This window comes from Nicotiana tabacum, chromosome 23 (genome assembly GCF_000715075.1).
Source record: "Nicotiana tabacum cultivar K326 chromosome 23, ASM71507v2, whole genome shotgun sequence".
Lineage (NCBI taxonomy): Eukaryota > Viridiplantae > Streptophyta > Magnoliopsida > Solanales > Solanaceae > Nicotiana > Nicotiana tabacum.
The window spans coordinates 2,006,526-2,029,618 of NC_134102.1; the positions used below are offsets into that span (position 1 = coordinate 2,006,526).

At 35.6% G+C, this 23,093-nt stretch overlaps 2 protein-coding genes across 4 annotated transcripts; one reads left to right on the forward strand and one right to left on the reverse strand.

The window, feature by feature from the left end:
- LOC107801616 (UDP-URONIC ACID TRANSPORTER 1) lies at positions 1–3,479 on the forward strand. Its single transcript, XM_016624967.2, has 4 exons — positions 1–666; positions 1,396–1,499; positions 2,349–2,577; positions 3,075–3,479. Exons 1-4 carry the CDS (start codon positions 130–132, stop codon positions 3,219–3,221), a joined length of 1,017 nt encoding a protein of 338 aa, XP_016480453.1. The 5' UTR covers positions 1–129; the 3' UTR covers positions 3,222–3,479.
- A 5,757-nt stretch (positions 3,480–9,236) lies between these two features.
- On the reverse strand, positions 9,237–22,369 carry LOC107801610 (calcium-transporting ATPase 4, plasma membrane-type). Of its 3 annotated transcripts, XR_001651667.2 has the most exons (8): positions 21,982–22,369; positions 15,265–15,319; positions 13,186–15,161; positions 12,939–13,097; positions 12,202–12,373; positions 11,595–11,893; positions 10,986–11,371; positions 9,237–9,801 (listed from the first exon to the last, which is right to left on the reverse strand). XR_001651667.2 is itself a non-coding variant. In XM_016624960.2 (7 exons), the coding sequence occupies exons 1-7, from the start codon at positions 22,153–22,155 to the stop codon at positions 11,069–11,071; spliced, it is 3,138 nt and encodes a 1,045-aa protein (XP_016480446.1). In that variant the 5' UTR covers positions 22,156–22,369; the 3' UTR covers positions 10,522–11,068. The 3 variants fall into 3 exon arrangements, 2 of the variants coding, with proteins under 2 accessions (XP_016480446.1, XP_075102620.1); XM_016624960.2 differs by lacking the exon at positions 9,237–9,801 and having other exon boundaries at positions 10,522–11,371; XM_075246519.1 differs by lacking the exons at positions 9,237–9,801; positions 21,982–22,369 and adding an exon at positions 15,900–16,363 and having other exon boundaries at positions 10,522–11,371.
- Between the last annotated feature and the right edge of the window lie 724 nt (positions 22,370–23,093).

Genomic DNA, 23,093 nt, shown 5'->3' on the forward strand with positions numbered 1-23,093 from the left:
CCCAAACACACAAAAGAAGTCACAAATCAAACCAAAGCCACCCCTTTTACACAAAATTAAATCACATCACAACAAAAACCAAGAAAACACAAATACAAACTACACATTCACATCAAACCTTCCAATTCCATGAATGAAACAACAACCTTCTCTTTTCCTTATAACTCAAAATCCAACACCAACCCACCACCCCCCTTTACCATTACCATAACAATGTCCACAACACAATCAGAAAAACAAGCTCTTTTCATTACCTCACTTATAATTTTCTGGTACTCATCAAATATTGGTGTCCTCCTTTTAAACAAACTCTTACTTTCCAATCATGGTTTCTCTTTCCCAATTTTCCTTACTATGTGTCATATGTCAGCTTGTGCTGTTCTTAGTTATGTCTCAATTGTTTTCTTAAAGATTGTACCTTTTCAAAGGATTAAATCAAGATCCCAGTTTTTTAGAATTGCTACACTTAGTATTGTCTTTTGTGGGTCTGTAGTAGGTGGTAATATTTCTTTAAGGTATTTGCCTGTTTCATTTAATCAAGCTGTGGGTGCTACCACACCATTTTTCACTGCATTGTTTGCTTATTTGATAACACTGAAGAGGGAAGCTTGGATTACTTATGGTTGTCTTGTTCCAGTGGTTGCTGGTGTTGTTATTGCAAGTGGGGTATGTTTATAAATTAAATATTTTTTACTTAAAGTTTGAATCTTTAATTTTGGATCAAATGTTAATCTTTGTGTTAGTTTTGTGCTTTGTTTGGTTTGATCTGTTCTTGATTTAAATTTTTGAAGAAAGAGAAATCTAATTATGAGCTTTTTGGGATCTTGAGAAATCTTTGGTTGTTTAACATTTTTAAAAAAAAATCTTTGAAGGTTAACTCTTGCTAGTGTAAATTTGTTAGATCTGAGAATTTGTAGCAGTAACAATGCTTGTGATTACCCTACCCCTCCCTCGGGGTTGGGATAATAAAGATTATGCCTTTTTGAACAAAATATTACTTGGTTGAAGTCTGTATTGATGTTATTCAAAGAAGGTGACTTGGAATCTATGTTGCTCGGATCCTTCAAAAATGCCGCCGGGTGTGTGTCGGATCCTCCAAACGTTATTCATTTTTGGAGGAACTGACACAGTAGAGCAGCATTTTCTGGAGATTTGAGCAACATAGCTGTAATGACACTTTTGTTCTTGTTCATGGAATGTGAAAGTTAATATTATAGTCAGAGTTGTGTGATGAATAGGCTATCATGAAAGTTAGTTGTGGCATCACGTCAAAAAAATTTCAACTGCTTTTATAATTTAAATTATTGGTAACTACATAATATACCTCTTTATTAGCAATTTAAGTACATGATCAGCTTTTCCTAATGGACTGACAAGTATGTGGATTGATGACAGGGCGAGCCTAGCTTCCACCTTTATGGATTCATCATGTGTATAGGTGCAACTGCTGCTAGAGCGTTTAAGTCTGTTCTTCAGGGCATCCTTCTTTCCTCTGAAGGGTAAGTATTTTGCTTTCCTAAACATCTGCGCCGATGTTGCTCTTTTAGAATAGAATTACCAGGATAAGAGACAGTATATGTTGACAGGGTGCGCCGATTTCCTTCTGGTGTAGGTTTATGTCATTTCTTTGTTTCAGTACTGCACATTCTTTTGTGTTTTTGGTTGGTGTTGGTGATAATACTGCAAATATAATTCAACATTTAAACAATCTTTCTTCTTCCAACTTTTTCTACTTCTTTAGTCTTTTGCTACTTCGTTGCTATTGTTTGTCTATTGCTTCATTTTCACTGTTCTTGAGCCGAGGGTCTTTCGGAAACAACCTCTTTACCTTCACAAGGTAGGGGCAAGGTTTGCGTACACACACCTCCCCAGACCCCACTTGTCGGATTTCACTGGATTTTTTGTTGTTGTTGTTGCTAGTCTTTTGCTACTTCGCTTTTTCAAGTTTGGTCATTTTTTTCTCCATTCTTAATTTGTGAGTTGGCTAAAGATGGTATTGAAGAGAATACAGATTTTGGTATTTATATTTGGTGCTTATGCTTTCCTGAGCCGAGGGTCTATTGGAAACAACCTCTCTATCCTTACAAGGTAGGGGTAAGGTTTGCGTACACACTACCCTCCCCAGACCCCACGGTGTGGGATAATACTGGGTATGCTATTGTTGTTGTATCTGATTATAGATTAAGATTCATCTTTTACTCCAAAACTTTACCAGTCATCTCTGAAGCGTTAAAATATTTAGGAATTAGGCCTGTGACGTGTGTATTTGGTTGATGAAGTTATTATCTCATGCATTTGTTTTACTGATACTTTTTACCAGCTCATTCTAACCTGCCTTCTCTTTACAGGGAAAAGTTGAACTCAATGAATCTGCTGCTTTACATGTCACCGATTGCCATTCTAGTTTTGTTGCCTGCGACACTCGTAATGGAGCCCAATGTGATAGATGTTACTACGACACTTGCAACAGAACATAGATACCTTGGCCTACTTATTTTGGTCAATTCGGCGATGGCATATGGAGCCAATTTGCTGAACTTTTTGGTGACAAAGCATACCAGTGCGTTGACACTCCAGGTGACTAAGCATACCAGTGCATTTGATAGTTCATATATAACCAAAACAAAATTGATTTTGCTCTAATTTGCAGAGTGTTCGCGGATTCAAATTAAACACCCTCGCCTGAACCTAGCATTGCCCCTGTAGTTTACTTATTAAAACAAATCCTTATGTATATTGTTAAATATGCAATAAAATGGAGTTCAATATTGGGTCACAACCAATTAATTTTCTGAAATAGTTCTAACACCAGATTTCTTGAGTCGGGCCTCTATCGGAAACATTCTCTCTACCCTCAAGGTAGGGGTAAGGTCTGCGTACACGCTACCCTCCCCAGACCCACTCGTGGGATTATGCTGGATTTTTATTTTTTTTGTTGTTGTTGTTCTAACACGAGAAGTAAGTAGTTTCTCCGAAATTATTCATGCAATTTTACTTCAATATACACAGTAAATAGTGGTATCCATTGCTTTTGACTCGTCCTAATCATCTTCATACTCTGTCAACTTCTGTAGGTCCTAGGAAATGCAAAAGGCGCTGTGGCGGTTGTTATATCGATACTTCTTTTCCGAAATCCTGTAACTTTTATTGGAATTGCGGGCTACACAATGACTGTGATGGGGGTTGTTGCTTATGGAGAAGCCAAAAGAAGATACAAATGAGCTGACATTCGGCCTTTGTTTCTTCTCCAACGAAGCCCCATACTTTTTGTTTCTTGAAGTTTAGAGACATCGTAGACTTAAAACAGATTACACTGCAATGTTGTAGCGCATAGACAGATAGGATATAGAAAAGGGGTTGGTAGTCAGGGGATTGTTCTCATTCATCAGCTGCATTCTTTACATCCAGATGTTAGGATGTATGGATGTGTATCAAACTCTTGATGTTATTACATTGAAGTAATTCAATGTCTTATTTGATATCTTTTTGCAGTTATGCTATGTTATTTGTCCATTTGTCTCAGTTTTCTGTTGATGATGAGTTTGTTAGACCTGCATTTATGCTTAAAGAAAAATACTTATTGTTAGTTTGGTAGTTAAATAGTTATATGTAAATAACTCTAATCCCATATATAGTAGGAGTAGAACATGTATTATATATATATTGTCAATACATCAATAATATAATTTTCCGAGTTATTAATTGTCACATGGTATCAGAGCACCGGTGAGAAATTCCGGAAAGGTCGGACTAGCCAAAATTTGGTCGTGTACTGAATCAAGATCATTAGAAAGTCCAGCGAGGGTAAGAACCAGAAACATCTTTTGTCGTTGCTCTTGTTGCTTTTCAATACTAGCAGAACTGGCATTAACTTCTCAAATTCCTCCATGACTCCCTGTACTTGTCCCAAGTAAGTAGACATATCTAATTCTTATTTCTTCAAGTTTGTCATTCGCGATGTCACATCATAGATTCGAGATATGTCATTAGTGTATAAAGTGTGAGCCTTTTCCCAAACTAAATGATACGTTTGGAATGGATGAAACAAGGGCATCGGCTTGGGATCAATAGATCGCCATAAGATACTACATAATTGAGCATCGATCTTTTCCCAATGTGTTTTGGCCTTTTCATCTCCCTCACTAGCCTTTTTGGTTAAGTGATCTTGAACACCTTGGCCCTTGAACCACAATTCAATAGAGGAAGCCCAAGCTAAATAGTTTAAACTTCCTATTAAAGACTCCGTAGTAATCATGAAGTTTGAATTTCCAGAACCCGAGTTTTTAGAACAAAATATATCAACTCCTAAAGACATTGTTGGACCAAACAATTAAAAGGTGACAGAAACAATTAAGAGGCAACTGAAAAAAGATACTGTATCCGCCGGAATCTGCAAATAGTCGCCGGAAAATACAAAAATTTGTCAAAATTTGGTGTAACTTGGACTGATAGGATCGGAATCACCTCGCGAGCCAACTGTCCAAAAGGAGTTTGGCCAAAAACTGGCCGAAAAAGGGTTCACGCGTCGGCGGGTGCGACTAATACGTCGCCGACGTCGGAGGTTCTAGCCGTGAGTGACAGCGTGTGACACGTCCTATGCCGGTTTGGTTTCTTGGGATTTGGTCTCCAGAGCCTTCCGGGTATGTTGGTTGGTTTTAGCACAGCACACACCAAAGAGAAGGTGACACGATCAGATCTGGAAAAAGTCGCCGGAGCCTTCCGAGTATGTTGGTGGCTAGTCGGACTGTCCCCACAGTTGATGAATTATTCTCTTGATTACTTTGCCTTGATGCAGAACCAAGTCACCCACTGATCTTATCACAGACACTTGACTCTTCTGTTTTCGCATCCGAGATAGTGGACAATCGGGCATCTCAAACTATGAAGAATAGCCGAGGAGGAAGTCGTTTTGGAAGATCTAGACTCAAGTGTTCTTATTGTCACAAACTTGGACACACTCGTGAAGTATGCTATTCTTTACATGGTCGACCATCCCAAAATGCTTACGTTGCTCAAACCGAGACTACAGGTAACCGGGGATTTTCTTTATCTAAAAAGCAATATAATGAGTTCATTCAGTATCAAGCAAGTAAGCAAACATCTCCACAAGTAGCCTCCGCTGCTCAGACTGATACTTCTGTTGCTGGTAATTCATTTGCTTGTGTTTCCCAGTCTAGTACTCTTGGACCATGAGTCATGGACTGAGGCGCTTCTTATCATATATGGGGTAATAAATCACTTTTGTTGAATAGTGTGTATTCATAGTCTCTTTCCACTGTTACTTTAGCCAATGGGTTTCAAACTAAAGCAAAAGGAGTTGGAAAAGCTAATCCCTATCTTATAGAAACTCTAGATTCCGTTCGTTATGTCCTTGGTTGTCCTTTTAGTCTTTCATCTGTTAGTCGTTTGACTCGCGCCCTTCATTGTGGTATATATTTTATTAATGATTCTTTTATTATGCAGGACCGCAATACGGGACAGACGATTGGCACAGGGCGTGAATCAGAAGGCCTTTACTACCTTAACTCACTCAATCCCTCCACATCATGTCTAGTTACAGGTTCTCCAGACCTAATTCACAGACGTTTACGACATCCGAGTTTATCCAAACTTCAGAGGATGGTGCCTAGTTTGTCTACATTAGATTGTGAGTCGTGTCAGCTTGGGAAACATACTCGAGCCTCCTTTCCGCGTAGTGTTGAGAGTCATGCAGAGTTTGTTTTCTCTTTAGTTCATTCTGATATATGGGGTCTTAGTAGAGTCGGTTCAACCTTGGAATTTCGTTATTTTGTTAGTTTAATTGATGATTATTCAAGATGTACTTGGATTTTCTTAATGAAGATCGTTCTAAGTTATTTTCTATATTCCAGAATTTTTATGCTGAAATCAAAAATTAATTTGGTGTTTCTATTCGTACTTTTCGCAGTGATAATGCCTTAGAATATTTATCCTCTCAGTTTCAGCAGTTTATGACTTCTCAAGAATTTATTCATGAGACATCTTGTCCTTATACCCTTCAACAAAATGGGGTTGCTGAGAGAAATAATAGGCACCTTATTGAGACTGCTCACACATTTCTAATTGAATCTCGCGTTCTGTTGCGTGTTTGGGGCGATGCAGTTCTCACAACTTGTTATTTGATTAATCAAATGCATTCATCTCACATCAAGAATGAGATTTCGTATTCAGTATTGTTTCCTCAGTTACCCTTATACTCTCTTCCCCCTCGTGTTTTTGGAAGCACATATTTTATTCATAACATAGCCACTGGGAAAGATAAGTTAGCTTCTCGTGCTCTCAAGTGTGTCTTCCTTGGTTATTCTCGTGTTCAGAAGGGATATCATTGTTACTCACCCGATTTTCGTAGGTACCTTATATCATCTAACGTCACATTTTTTGAGTCTAAATCTTTCTTTACCTCTTCTAACCACCTTGATATATCTGAGGTCTTACCTATACCGACCTTTGAGGAGTTTACTATAGCTCCTCTTCCACCTTCAACCATAGAAGTCTTACCTATACCAACCGTTGAGGAGTCTAGTGTTGCTCTTCCTAGATCCCTATCCACAGGAATACCACTCTTGACTTATCATCGTCGTCTGCGTCCAGCATCAAGCCTAGCCGATTCAAGTCCTGCACCTGACCCTGCTCCTACTGCGGACTTGTCTCCTAGTACATCGATTGCACTTCGGAAAGGGATACAGACCACACTTAATCCTAATCCCCACTATGTCAGTTTAATTTATCATCGTCTGTCATCATCCCATTATGCTTTTATATCTTCTTTGTCCTCTGTTTTCATCCCTAAGTCTACAGGTGAAGCATTGTCTCATCCAGGATGGCGACAGACTATGATTGACGAGATGTCTGCTTTACATACGAGTGGTACTTCGGAGCTTGTTCCTCTTCTTTCATATAAATCTACTGTTGGTTGTCGTTTAGTTTATGCAGTCAAGGTTGGTCCAGATGGTAAGGTTGATCGACTTAAGGACCGTCTTGTTGCCAAGGGATATACTCAGATATTTGGGCTCGATTATAGTGATACCTTCTCTCTCGTGGCTAATATGGCATCAATCCACCTTTTTCTATCCATGGCTGATGTTTGCCATTGGCCTCTCTATCAGCTGGACATTAAGAATGCTTTTCTACACGGTGACCTTGATGATGACATTTATATGGAGCAACCACCTGGGTTTGTTGCTCAAAGGGAGTCTCGTAGCCTTGTATGTCGCTTGTGTCGGTCACTTTATGGTCTAAAGCAGTCTTCTCGAGCCTGGTTTAGTAAGTTCGGCACAGTTATCCAGGAGTTTGGCATGACTCGTAGTGAAGCTGTTCACTCTGTGTTTTATCGGCATTCTCCTTCAAGTCTCTGTATTTATTTTGTCATCCTACTATCTGCAAGGTCATTGTTATTACCGACAATGATCAGGATGGTATTACTAAATTGAAGCAACATCTCTTTCAACACTTTCACACTAAGGATCTGGGCAGACTAAACATTTTTTTTCTGGGTATTGAGGTCGCTCAGTCTATCTTAGGTATTGTGATCCCACATCGGAAGTATGCCTTAGACATTCTTGAGAAGACAGGAATGACAGTTTGTAGACCTATTGGCACTCCGATAAATCCGTATTCTAAACTTCTGCCAGGACAGGGGAACCGCTTATCGATCCTGCGAGATATAGGAGGTTGGTTGGTAAATTAAATTATCTCACAATGACTAGACCTGTCATTTTCGTTCCTGTGAGCGTTGTAAGTCAGTTTATGAATTTTTCGCGTGATAGTCATTGGGATGCAGTTGTCCGCATTCTTCGGTATATAAAATTGGCTCCAGGCAAAGGGTTATTGTTTGAGGATCGAGGCGATGATCAGATCGTTGGATACTCGGATGCTGATTGGGCAGAATCACCTTCCAATAGACGTTCTACGTCTGGATATTGTGTTATAGTAGGAGGCAATTTGGTGTCTTGGAAGAGCAAGAAACAGAATGTAGTTGCTCGATCTAGTGCAGAAGCAGAATATCGAGCAATGGCTATGGCAACATGTGAACTAATTTGGATTAAACAATTGCTCAAGGAGTTAAAATTTGGTGAAATCATCATATGAAACTTGTGTGCGATAATCAAGTATGCCCTTCATATTGCATCAAATCTGGTGTTCTATGAGAGGACTAAACACATTGAGATCGATTGTCACTTCGTTAGAGAAAAGATACTCTCAGGATATATTGCTACAAAATTTGTGAAGTCGAATGATCAGTTTGCTGATATTTTCATCAAGTCCCTCACTGGTCCTCGTATTAGCCGCCTTGAGGGAGAGTATTAGTTTGATAGTTAAATAGTTATATGTAAATAACCCTAATCTCATATGTAGTAGGAGTAGAACATGTATTATATATATATATATATATATTGTATCATTGTCAATACATCAATAATATAATTTTTCGAGTTACTAATTCTCGCACCTATTAAGACTTTCTTCTTTTTTGGACAACCAAGAAACCCGTGAGGGCCAATGGCACACTGTTTGAAACCCGGTGGATAATTGGCCTGTCCCTCTACGAGGTTCTACAACTGTAGGTCCCAGTTGCCATTCTCCCATTACTCAAGTCGTCCAAGGGACAAGACCCTCGCACAGTAAAAAGTGTCTTTTTTATACAACTCATGATATATTGTTTTAATCTTTCTTAATGCAATTGAGGCTGCAAATATAGAAATCATGTTAGGAATAGCTAAAATTCATATTAATATATTGTTAGTTTTATGGTAATATATAAAGCCTCAACTCTTGTTAATAGCTTCCATAGTCTCTCTTCAATACCTAAATCCATGCCTATCCACTTTTTCCCAGCACAAACCACAACAATATTCTAGGGCAGAATCTTATTTTCAGATTTTACTTCACAAAATTCTGAATAATGACAATTGACAAATGAGAAAATGTTGTAGAAAACATATAGACAAGCATTTACTATGCCACCATTTTCAGTAACATTTTCGCTTAGTAACATCGCTTTGATAGTAAAGTAAAATGTAATTATATCACTTCACTTTCTCCAAATATTATATAAATGTTACTATTTCCGATTCATAATAAGTGATTTTTTTGTGTTTGACACACCCCTTAAGAAAATACTAACTCCTAGAGTGGAAAATAATATTTTGACTAAATTATCCTTAATTAAAATCTACATATTGTTAGCATAACACATTGGGATATGTAAATAAAGGCAAATTTTGGAAAAATAAAGTTTATTCCTTCTTGATTATGTAAAGGACACTTTTTTTTTAAAACCTCTCCCAAATTAGGAGGATCTATAGTGTTTCCACACTTCCCCTCCAGCGTGACTCGGACCCAGGACCTAACGGTCGTAGGTAGAGGTACTTTTACCAACTGAGCAAGTCTCACTTGTCATGTAAAGGACACTTATTTTGGATCAAAATAAAGAGGCCAAAAAGTCACTTATTATCGACCGGAGGGAGTAGCGTTTTCAGTTTTGTAGTCCAAACCTAGTACAGTACTCCCTCTAGTCCATAATAAGTGACATTTTGGCCTTTGGCACACCCTTTAAAGCTCCCCTTTTTGAATACCCCCTCAATCCCTCCGGAGTGAGTTCTTTTTTGCGGGATTTAGGGATTTCTGTCTTTTGCTCATATTGTCTCCTATGGAGATGGATTGATATGAGTCTTTCTACTTCTTACCTATTCACTTCTACTTGAACCGTTCGACGAGCGTTGTAACAATCCAAAGGAAAATCTTCGAGCTCAGCACGAGTCAACTTGTGAGGTGTCACATACCCTGCAGACAACAACCGCAGCAGTTACCAGTTTGGTCTCCTACCCCACAAAGAAAATACTAACTCCTAAAAAAATAAGTATTTTAACTACATTACCCTTAATTAAAATTTGCATATTGTTAAATTGACACAATAGATATGTAAATAATGCCAAATTTTGGAAAAACAAAGTCAACTCCTTCTTCATTAGGCAAAAGGTCACTTATTTTGGACCAAAATAATAAAGTAAAAAAGTCACTTATTATGGACCGAAGAGAATATAATTTTATTGACGATTGAACACATTTGCTCCTTATGCTTTAATTTTATCTGTTTGTGTAACTAGACTTTTCATAAATATATGGGTTCATGAATATATTCGTGAATATAAATAAATTTGGACATTTCAAGAAATTGGTTGGATGATAGACTCTTATATAATATTGGGAAGATCTTAGTGAAGAAGTCGAGACCTAGCAAAAGAAGTAAACATGAATGTCGTGAAAGACTGAGATGAGAAAGAAAACAAAACATTAGCTTTTCATGTGTTGCCTTCAAAATCTACAAGCACTTAAAAAAGTTAGATGAGTAGAATATCTTCATCTTTAACCAAAGATCATTTCAAGTCCATTGAATAGAGAACCTTTGCATAAGAGAATTTTACGACCTTAGTGAGCCTGCTCGATGCAAATCCATATTAGTAGGACCAGTGACGAATGGTTCAACCAAAAACAACCATCACTAGATAAACGAATGAAATACATTAAAAAATAAATGAATCTCAAGAGGAATAACAAAGTAATGTATTAGAGAAAGCTTGGGGATGAACAAATAGACGAGGCAAACAAATGTTAAATCCGAGTGAAAATTTGTCAAAACATAACAGCGGATCAAGCACGAAATTACTCCTCTCATTTCAATAGTTTCAACCTATAAACACCTCCATAGCAATACGTAACCAACGTGAGTGCAAAGTTTCAAAATCTGATCTTTTCATGAATATTTTCTTCACAAACCAAAAAGAAAGAAAAGTAGCTTTTCCATCAAACAAGTAAATGAATTCCCAACTTCTCAAGCACCTGTGCACAAAAAAAGACGAGAATCGACCAAGAACTTTCAAGTGGAACTTGGAGGTTAGATGGTAAATTTAGCTGTTTTTAAGTCTTTATTTTGTATTTCTTTCCATTTGTTTTGTTTTCGTTCTCACCTCAAAGGCTCAAACAGGCCTAGTAGCATCCGAAGTTCGACCAAGCAAACCATATATCTCTTATGCATTTGATTACCACACTCCTAGGCAAGTTCTGGACCACTTGGTATTAGATCATAGCCGTCATGGTGCTTAGAAGTCTCCTTTTCGACAGGGATCAACTTCAAAATAACAGCAATGATCAAGCTTGCAGCACCAATCAAGACACTGATCAGCCATAGTTGCCAGCTTAGTGGTGTAGTGCTGGCAAAAGTGCCTAAGAACTCGACGATGATAACTTGGAAAACAACTGTAGCAAACATGACTCCTAAGAAAATCCAGCTGCTAAAAATGCCACGGAAAATGTTTATCTTCTGCATATCACGACTGTTTATTTCGTTGAACACCTGTACGGAACCAATCAAGAGTCAGCTGGTTAGTGAAGGTCCTTCAGTATGAGAATGCAAATCTACTTTTCAACAGAATTTGGTATCTTCTATATCGGGTTTTCGTTATACTAGTACAGAGCACTAAAGAATGAACTGAAAAGGACTGCTACTGGTATATAGATACAGTGCTCAAGATAAAAGCTGGCTTGATAGGATAAATAACTGGATATAAAATACATACCTGACAAAACACAAAGGTGTTAAAAATGAAGGTATTCTGGATTTTTGTAGCATCTGAACCTTCAAGTTTCAAAATCTGCTTTCCGGCGAAGTTGAAGGTTAAGAGTATAGCCAGCTGGTAGATACTGTGTCCTATTATGTTTCTCCACATTGTCTTTGTAATGAAACTCACATCCCTTCCAACAGGAGGCCGACTCATTAGTCCTTCATGGGGCGGTTCAGTGGCCAGTGCCAATGCACCTAAAGTATCCATGATAAGGTTGACCCAAAGCAGCTGAACAGCAGTGAGAGGAGCAGATCCTGAAAGTTGTTGCAGCAGATAAGTATTCAGATACTATTTCTTTTTCATTCTGTCCCATAAAGAATGATACATTTTTATATTTACAAACAATTTAACTTTAAGCTTCCCATTTTACTTTATAACCACACAAATAACAATGACTTTTTTCAGACCATAAGTTTAAAAAATCTTTCTTTATTTCTAAAATTTCGTGTCCAATCTCTCTCTCCCTCCCTCCCTCTTTCTCTCTCTGAGAGTGAGTTTTGATTCTTTAATACACAGATCGCAAGAAAATAAATTGAATGAACTCAATCAAAGCAATGAATACCTGAGGCGCATGCAGAAATAAAATTGATCATCAGAGCCACAACATTGACAGTCAACTGGAATTGCACGAATTTTTGAATGTTTATATATACAGAACGGCCCCATTTAGCCACATTCACAATTGTCCTGAAGTTGTCATCAAGCACTATAATATCAGCACTTTCTTTTGCAACCTGATAATGTCATTTTGAAAAAAGTGAAGATCAGAAACAGCTTTAAAATTTCAATATCTACCAAGTACTAAATACTAATCTAGGTAAGATCTAACAAACAACCATAATAAACTACTTGAATCGTTCATGCTGGAGCTGAATGGATATTAATATTACAGACATGTGACATTTTTTCAGGAGAAACAAAAATGCATACGGGCGGTTTGTAGAATTTCCCTAGAAAAAATCACACATACAGGAAAAAACAAGTTCTACTTATATGTTGGAAGTTATGAGTTCTAGGTGATCAATTAAATGCTTAAGCATACTATGTTGCAGAGATGATATTGAAAAGAAAGATGAAAAGGAATACTCAAGCAGGCAACTTCAAGCATCGATGAAATAGTTAATGAATTATAGATATTTAAAGTATACAATATAAAGAAGACTGCAATTGCTAAGAGAATTTAGGCATGCTTATGCCCCATAAATGAGAAGTGAAGGCAAAAACCTTCAAACTGGAGCATGCAACTGGAAAATGGTATATATGACCGTATCAACCCAGAGCAGGAGCATATTTACAAACCTCTGTTCCTGCTATACCCATGGCCAGTCCAATATCTGACTCATGCAGAGCAGGGGCATCATTTGTGCCATCACCAGTAACTGCGACAACTTCTCTAAACATGCCTCTTAAATTCTTTACCAGCACATGCTTGTCTGTAGGGGATGATCGAGCCATAACCTGCATACAATATATAAAGAACATTTTCAGCAAACTGTATTCAAAGACGAGGATGTTCAAGGATAAAATAAAGCAATGAAAAGCACACCTGAATTCTAGGAAGTATTTGCCTCATTTCATCAGGACTTTTGTTGCGAAATTCTGGGCCTTCAATGGCCAAACCATCAGCAGTTAGTATACCACATTCTTTAGCAATAGCTATGGCCGTATTAATATTGTCCCCTGTGACCATCCTTACAGTAATTCCAGCAGCTAAACAAGTTTTAACTGCCTCTTTAACCCCAGGGAGAACTGGATCTTTGATTCCAACTACTGCAACCAATGTGTAGCCATTATCGGGGATATTATTTTCTTGATAACCATCTTCGATATCCTTGAAAGCCAAGCAAAGAGTACGCAAGGCGCCATCAGCAAATTCCTTAATGACACCCATGATGTTTGTAACATGTTCTTCTGACATATCAACAATTTCACCATTGGAATCAATAAACCTGTCACACATTTTCAAAACTATCTCAGATGCACCCTTGCAGAAAGCACGGGTATTGCCATCAGGAAGAGCAACAAGCACTGACATTCTTTTCTTTGCTGAATTGAACGGTTCAACCTTCAGCATATTACAATCCCTTTTTTTATCATCAATATCACCAAGAAGTAATCCGTATTCTAATATTGCAGATTCTGTGGGTGTACCCAGAACATATTTCTTTCCATCCTTGTCTTTAACCACCTCAGCTCCTGTATTATGAAATATTGCCTGCAAAAGAAAGTCCAGTGCACTTTCTGATATATCCGTTATTGCATCTCCACCTGCACCATTTTCTACCTTTTTAGCCTTTCCGCAAATCCATATTTTATTTACTACCATATGGTTTGTTGTTAGTGTTCCTGTCTTATCCGTGCAGATGCAAGATGCTGAACCCATTGTCTCACAAGCAGAAAGATGCCTCACTAATGCTTTATTATCCATTAACTTTTTCATTGCAAATGCAAGGCTCAATGTGACAGCCAGAGGTAGTCCTTCAGGAACTGCAACAACGATTATAGTTACAGCGGTGGCAAAGTAATTTAGAAGAGTTAATGCATCACTGGAAGACCATTTGGTGAATTGATGGTGAGTAGCTTTATCCACCATAAATCTGACTATTAACACAAGAAATGTCACCACAGCAAATCCCAGCCCTATCTTTCCAATAATAGTGGCAACACCATTCAGCTTAACTTGTAGAGGAGTCTCATCTTCTCCTCCCTCGCTAAGAGTTTCCATAAGCTTACCCCATTCAGTTCTCATACCAACAGTGGTCACTAGCATCTTAGCTGAACCATCTTGTACTTTGGTTCCTGATAGAAGAAAGGGTCTTTTTTCATATATGCTTACTGGTACACTCTCACCAGACAAACTCGATTGATCAATTAGCAAACTATATCCTGATATGAATATTCCATCAGCCGGAACAAGATCTCCAATAGATAAGTGAACTACATCACCAACCACCAAGTCATAAATGGAAACCTTCTGCCTTGATCCATCTCTTGTGACCTGGATGGATATCTTTTTCTTCTCCTTATCCAAATCCCTGAACTGCAACGACTGCCTATAGTCACTAACTGCAGTAACAAAGACTACCAAGAATATGCTGAGTAGAATTCCTAAACCATCATATGTTCCTTTTGGCCAACCTTCAGTAGCAAGTCCGACACCAATGGAAACAACAGCACAAACTATCAGGATGACGAGAGTTAAATCATGCAGAGCCTCCCACACAAATGTCCAAAAACTTCTAAAAGGTTTCTCGGTGAATTCGTTTGATCCATATATATTTTGTCTTACAGGTACATCACTAGATTTGACTCCTTCGTTTGATGTGACTCTCAATTTACCTGCAAGCCCTTCAACACCTCCAAGTTTCTTTAAGGTTTTTATATCATAGGAACCAACTATAGATGCAAGTTTATCAGGGTTAATTCCAAAACCAGCATCTCGAGCTTCTTCTGGCAAGTCTTTTGCCAGTTCAGCCCCTATATCTTCTCTGACCTGGTCAGAAGGCCTACCATGATCACCAGCTGTAAAAGAATAGAAATGAAATGAGAAAAAGCAGAAAGAAACTTGCGGAGCTACTTGTTTTAATGAGTTAAAAAATAAACTCAAGATCTGAGCAAATTGTACCATCAATGAACTTGAGTGCTGCCATATAAGCCATGAAACCAACTCGAATCTTTTCCTGGAAATTGCATGTGGTAAAATGTAGCTTGCTCAGAATACAAGATTAGAGAAGTTATATCAGTCACCAACACAGTCCTCCATAGCATGGTTAACAAAATCAATTACCAAACCCACGCTTTCCAGTTATATCATTAGTTCCATGATGAGACGAAATAGTTTTGTCACAAGATTGCTCTGATTAGGGAACTCAACTATAGTATTTGAACAGTAAAATGATTCAGGTTCTGAGCGAAATGATTCAAGAGTTTTGTCACAAGTTGCTCTGATTAGGGAACTCAACTATAGTATTTGAACAGCAAAATGATTCGGGTTCTCAGTAAAATGATACAACGATCATTCTTAGTGTCATAGGATATGGATGATGCCAAGAATCAACTGCTTCTATTTAACAAAAGTAGTGTTTTCCACATGACCATTGTATAATTTTTTCAATATCAAGTGACAACTAGACATTAACACAATATAACACTTTATGACTAGATACTAATGCCTTTTGAAGTGACAGATCAAAAGGATAAACTTCAAAATAACTATAGCAGGCTGATTGTCGAAGAATTGCATATAACAAGGTCATATACCTTTTGAGTTGCCGATTCGAAATTTAATATTTGAACATGTTTAGTAGATTTCTTAACACATATATAAGGTTTGAGTCAAAACTATTAGTTCAGCCGAACCCGTAGCTTCTATTCTGCATCCGCCCTGGATGAGGGAAGCAAAACAACATCGTTCAGTGAGCACTGTCTCAGGGATCCGGCAGTTGCCAGCATAGGAGTATCTCAAAAAACTGAAGCAGCAAGTTACATGGAATAAACCAGCAATACAGGCAAATCTCGTTTTTTTTCTCTTTCAAATCTTTGCATGTCAAGAGACCTTTTTTGCAGTGTTATGATAATTATGCCTTACAGTGATGATGGTACTTATTTGATTTTCCTTTGTTTGTAGAGATGTCTCAACCCTGTTATTTTTTTTCAAGTTTTCTGTCTTCTTGCAGCTTGCACGATGGCATAGTAGCTTTGAATGCAATAGTTTTGTATAATTTACACAAAAAGGAATAAATGTTACTAATAGATATAACATGTAGTTTGTTGAGCATTTTGTTCAAAGCATAAAGCATTCACATGTCAGCTACTGTGTATTTTTTTGTACGTGACTGTCCATGTCTTAACCTACTATTAGTTTCCTGTTTCTCTTCTCTTATGTATATTTTATGACGCAGGTGTTCGGATCAGCTTCCACACAACTCGGCTATCTTACCGATACTTGGTGCCTTCCACAAGTACGGATAACTTCACCCACCAAAACTTAGACAGATGAAAGCCAATCACCTAGTGATTTTTATCTCCGTTGAGATTTGAACCTCAGCTCCTCCCACCTTAATGGATACCTTTTTCCTGAGACATTTACCCATATACTTTCGAAAATTATCTAAGAATACCTATCGTTATACTATTGGGCTATATATACCCCTACAGTCATACTTTGGGTTCAAATATACCCCTCAGTTAAACGTAGGGACACGTGTCGTCGTCTTATTGGCCAATTCTAAATATCTCCTAATTAATTAAAAATACCCATTATCCATACCCGAAAAACAATTTTATAAAGCAATTTGTTTTTTTCTAAATGTTTTTCTAAAAAGTGAAAAAATATATTTTCGATATTTTCAGTTTTTAGTAAAAAAAAAAAAAATCAGTTTTTTCCCGTTTTTAATTGCTTTAGAAAATTATTTCAGTTTTTACAAAAAAATTATTTTAGAAATTTTTTTTCAGTTTTTTTTAAAGCAGATTTTTTGTAAAAAATGAAAAAAAATATTTTCGTTTTTTTAGTTTTTAGTAAAAAAAAAAAAAACAGTTTTTTCCAGTTTTTACAAAAAAAAATTGCTTTATAAAATTATTTTTCGGGTATGAATAATGAATATTTTAAATTAATTAGTAGATATTTAGAATTGGCCAATAAGACGATGACACGTGTCCCTCCGTTTAAATGAGAGTTATATTTGAACCCAAAGTATGACTGCAGGGTATATATAGCCCAATAGTATAACGAGGAGTATTCTTAGATAATTTTCGAAAGTACAAGAATATATTTGGACCTTCTCTGTTTATTTAATAAAATAAACCCAAAAACTTTTCTAGCTATCATGTAATTAGATGGTCGAGAAGTAAAATAGTCCAGACAAGGAATATGGGATGTTATACGTCAAAGAATACAATTTACAGTCACAGAATACCAATTGATTATGTTTTTTTAATCAAAAAACAATTACAGTCACAGACAACAAGAATATAACAGAAGTGGGAATTGTTTATTAAGAGAAATACTAGAAGTGGGAATTGATGTTCCATGTGGCAACCGAAGGTTAGGCAAACAAACGAAACATTTCTTGGTGGGACAAACAAAAAACTGCAGATGGGGCCAGACTGCCGACAAAAAGTCAAAAACTCAGAAGATATTTTTCTTCGGGTCACCCATCTCCCTCTGTACCTCTATGTACTATCCAATGTCAATGTCACAAGGAAGTTTCAAGGAAATTTCGCTGCTGACTACGTGTTTATTAGCTAGATTTTGGCCCTTTTGGCACTACATTAACAACCATATATTCCGTACTGTTTTCCTAATTTCTAAAATCCTAAAACCCATTATTCAGAACCCAAAACATCACTCAAAGGTTCTTTAAGTCCAAGAGAAAGCTCCTTATAATACAATTTAAGCATGTGCTTGTGCACATAAAAACAAACTTCTTTTGAACTCTATCAGAGATGAGGTATGGTCTGTTATCTCCATGCAAATTGATGCCTGGAAAGAGCAATTTGCACTGCCACTCCTATGATGCTAGAAGAAATGTCAATATCAGAAGGAATTTTCAAGGAAATTTCGCTGCTGACCAAATGTTTAGTAGCTAGACTTTTGACTTTTTTGGCACTACCTTAACTACATCACATTTGATGTTGTCCCAAAAAGAATAATACTTTTATTATATAGAAATAATTTAACTATAAACTTATTATTTTTTATCCTTAATGAGATGACTTATCACCACGTAAAATTATTATAACTTGTTTTAGATCACATATTTAAAAAAACTTTTTTTCCTTTCTTAAACTCATACCAAGCTAAATTTCATATAAAATGGGATGAAGGGAGTAATAAGCATGTGGTAGTGCACATAAGAACAAACTTCTTTGTACTCATCTACTCAGCAGATGAGCTCCACTGCTCTTCCAGAGATGAGATATGGATTGCTTTCTCCATGCAAATTGAAGTCTACAGAGAGGAAAAGAGCACTTTGTGCGGCAACTACTGCAGTCTTGTGAAGTCCAATTTTGAAAGTTGAAATTACCGTACTCACCATACAATTAACAGTGGCTTTGTGTTTCTTCAGAAATGGAGCAGACCATAAGTTTGATTATGAAGGCAGCTAAAAGATCTCAAATTCTTATAACGTTTTAGGCACAGAATTAACACAACCATTTGTAAGTACGTAAGAATTATTCAAGCTAATTTAATGACAATGACGTTATTGACGTTAGGCAATGCTTGACCACACACTTTAATGGGGAAAGAAAGCATGTGTCCTAAAGGCAAAACAATCTAGGTAAATATGAAAAAAAAAAAACCTCCCCACACACACACACCCAATAAATACCCGGCTTCATTGGTTACTTTTTATTCATTAAAAAATTAAAAACATTATTTGTTCATGAAATTTGATCAGTTTATAAAAAAAATTAAGTTACAAAAAAGTTTTTTGGTGAATATTTTTCTTCAACTCACAAAACTTCAATATTTTTTCAAGTAAAATGAATGTTCAAACACAACTTCAAGTTTCAAAAATTATTTTTCAATACAAGTTCAAAAACTTTTTTTTTAAGTGTTAATCAAATCTATATCCAAACGATAGCATAAATTCCTCAAAGTTTTGTCACTTAAATTAAGCTACAAGGCAAATATGGAAGAACCCTTGTTATCCTAAACAGAACATATTATGCATGCAAGTTACCTAAACCCAAACCCAAACCCAAAAAGGGGGCCCAATAAAAAAAGAAATAAGTTCATCTATCTCTTCACTGAACTACCGTCCCCATAAATCACCAATGCATTATCCAATTGTTAGGCAGCCCACAACACCAAAACAGTACCTAAACTGGTAGATATGGATAATTATAATAACGTAAGGCTACGGTCAGTTATTTTACCTGTAGAGTCTAGACCACAAATGACTAGGCCTCACTCCTCATTTTCCTCCAAAAGTCATTGCATTTAGTAGTTGCAGCAGGAAATTAATCCCCATTAATAAAGCACTTATTACTTACTAGTTTGTCAATAAAAGATTACTCCATTCATCCACTTTTACTTGTCTACTATATCAAAAAATAAATTTTCACTTTTACTTATTTATTTTAACAAATCAAGAGAGAGATAATTTTTTAAATCTTGTTTTATCCTTATCATTAATTACTCATTTTCAAAATTATTTCCTAAGACCTTTTAATATGCTATAATTTTAAGGGGTTATATGGTAAAATACATACTACAATTATTATTTTTTAAAGGAGGTGAAAAAACTAAAGTTGATAAGTAAAAGTGAACAGAGGAAGTACTAAATATGGTGTTTGACTTACTGACCAACGAATAGTTCTATCATAAAGCTAGAATATATTTATAATAAATCATTAATTAATCGGAAAATTTAAAATTTGTTATTGTTGTTGTTGCATTAATTAAGAAAATTAAACATAAGGAGTACTAAATATGATGTTTGACTTACTGACAAGTAAAAGTGAAAAGAGGAAGTACTAAAAATAGTGTTTAACTTACTGACCAACGAATAGTTCTATCATAAAGCTAGAATATATTTATAATAAATCATTAATTAATGGAAAATTTAAAATTTGTTGGTGTTGTTGTTGCATTAATTAAGAAATTAAACATAAAGTAATTCATTTGTCTAACCAGATCTGGTTTCTCACTGACACAAATGTTTTCTATAAAATTCTCATATTTATTTTTGTATTTATCATTCATTAAATTGTTTGTAGATTTTTAATAGATATAATTTTTAAGAAATAGTAATAAATAATATTAGGAAAAGTTTACATCTTTCAGTCTTCCTTCGTGAAAGATCCAAGTTTTTGTCTCTATTTATTTGAACAACATGGTCTTCCATATTAAAAGTAGTAATAATTACTTGCAAGTGGAAGATAGTCCAGCGAAGAATCAAAAAAAAGAAAAAGGACCAAGAATTTTTCTAACTTATCGCATCCCAAAAGTCAAACAAGAATATGTCATTGTAGAAAAAGGAAATACAATATAAGAATCAAAAGGGAAAGTGCTGAAGCACTACTGATGGCGGATATCATATTGTCTTTTACCATATATACACTCTCATTTTATATATTGTTGAAAAAACGAACTTTTTGACAAATTAAGTTTATGTGATGATCGGATAGAAAATTTTTACACAATCACATTACTTAATAGATAATTACAAGTAAATTTATTTAATAAAACTTAAAATAAATATTGTATTAAGTAACTTAATATAATAGGTATAAAAATTTCATAATGTAATCAGATTGTATATAACGATAAATCCAAAAAAAATTACGGATCTGTGATAAATTTTCTGTGGTTGAAAATATTGTAAAATATTTTGGACATGAAAAGGATGAGATTTACATAGCAGGAGAAATGTTAACATTTCCATAACAATTTTCGGTGTTTTCCATCAATGTACATGTATTTTAGCACAAGGTACCGTTATTATGGAGTATTACTCATTTTCATGTATTAATGTTCTAGCTAGAATATCTGATCGTCTATTTAGACGTAAACAACCAAAGAAAAATTCAAAAGGAAACGAGATTTCAAAGCCGAAAGATCTTCGCCGATCCAAAAAACAATTAGTAGAAAGTTTCAAAAAAGGTAAATCTTCTACACATATCATAATTGAGCTCGTTTTCCGGCTTATTTCTCGGAAAACAAAAACAAAAAGAGATGATCTATCTCCATCTGTACCAATGAAATGTACAACTATTCAGGCATATTGTACCAAACTGATAGAGAAGTTATAAGAAATTCACCATTAGCAGCAGAGGATCTAAAGTATTCATAAAATTTTCCGATGTTATTACCAGTAATATAAAGGTATTTCGCTATTAAATATCAAAAAAATTTATCTCGATTTCGGATTTCAAAATCAGTTCTATTAAGTTTTTCAAAAAGTATAAAAAGTTTCTCCAGTTATCATACCCAAACTCGAACTCGAACTCATTTTCCGATTTATATTCTCTTCAAAATAAAATATACAAGTATCAAAGCACATTGTACCGCACTTGTGGAGCATCATATTCCAAGGATTCACAGTTACAGGATTTCCAGAGAATTTTCAATGTTCTTTGATTAAAGTACCAAACATATTAAGTATGTATTTCCTGTTCTAACAACAATCTCAAATCATCCATTAAGCAGTAAAAAAACAACAAACGAGATTTCAAAATCGAAAAGAAAAAAAAATCTCGTTTAGAAAAAAAAAAACTTAAAAGTATATCGAAAACGTACTAAATCTTCTTCACAGTACTCGAAGTTTTCCTGCGACTTATTTTCAGAATATTTTCACGGAAAGCATGAAAACGAAAAAAGGAGGTGAAAACATACTCTGGTTTTCTCCATAAGCTCTTTAGCTTCTTCACGTTTTTCGAGATTCGGAGCATATCGGAACCGACGCCGGCGATTCTTAACGAGAGAAACAGCATCTCTCCACCTCCTCTGAGCTGCTTCCGACGGATATTTCGCCGGCAAATCAAACGCTTCCGGCTCCAACAGCGACATCGCGAATGTTTATATAACCGTAGATTCGTAGATCAAATGGATACGTAAATAGGTATATATATATATATATATATATATATTATATATATATATAAGAGAAAAATGTTAGCCGGAAATTTTATAAAAAGAGCAGAAAAAAGGAAACTATTATTTTGGGGTTTTATTGGACGATTAATTTTAGAGAGAGACTAAAATTCTAACGGGGATTGGTTACGAGCTTTTTCTTTATTTTGTTTTCTATAAATAATAAATAGAAGACGCGTTGATTTGGGACAAATTTGTTAAAGTAGTCCCTTTAGTCTGGTTAGATTGCTAGTTTGACCCTACCTTTTTTTGACTTATCTCTAAAAGTCAAAACAGGAGATAGGACTATACACAAAAATTCTAGTTTTATAGAAATTTATGCTACTACTATATATTATGATTAGTATAGTTTAACTTGTGATCGTAGATAATTATCTTTTTATTCGATCATTAAATAATGTGTAATATAGAAATTTATATTTACTTATAAGTATTTTAAGTTCAAAATAAGTATTTAATGGAATTTAATGGAAAATTGAGTGGGACCTAAGAGAAGTTTTTCAATTGTACATGATTTATTTGGCTTCAAAAAAGTTAATAAAAGGACTAAATTACATGATAAAGTTTATGAGCTACGCCTTTTCTTTTTTTGATTTTCCTGTAATCGCATTGAAACCCGACTAAATTCGAATTTGTGCCGGGAAGTCTCACATTGGGGTAAAGCGTCCCCTAACAAAGACAACTTTATACACATGTCTCAAATGTGAAATCTCTAGTTGATGAAGGAGTATTTACCACTCTACCTCAACTATTATTGGTTTAGGAGCTACACCTTATCATAATATAACTTAGTTTCATGATAAAAATTATAATTTTTATGAAGATTAGATATATATCTTGTGATTGATATGATA

Bases quoted from the DNA above. Each gene is read 5' to 3' on its own strand.
- LOC107801616 (XM_016624967.2), top strand. From the start codon at position 130: ATGAATGAAACAACAACCTTCTCTTTTCCTTATAACTCAAAATCCAAC. The intron at 1,500-2,348 runs GTAAGTATTTTG...TTCTCTTTACAG, and splicing joins ATCCTTCTTTCCTCTGAAGG to GGAAAAGTTGAACTCAATGA. The intron at 2,578-3,074 runs GTGACTAAGCAT...CAACTTCTGTAG, and splicing joins CCAGTGCGTTGACACTCCAG to GTCCTAGGAAATGCAAAAGG.
- LOC107801610 (XM_016624960.2), bottom strand. From the start codon at position 22,155: ATGTCGCTGTTGGAGCCGGAAGCGTTTGATTTGCCGGCGAAATATCCG. The intron at 15,320-21,981 runs GTATGTTTTCAC...TGCAATTTCCAG, and splicing joins AGCTTATGGAGAAAACCAGA to GAAAAGATTCGAGTTGGTTT. The intron at 12,374-12,938 runs GTTTGTAAATAT...TGACATTATCAG, and splicing joins TGGGTATAGCAGGAACAGAG to GTTGCAAAAGAAAGTGCTGA.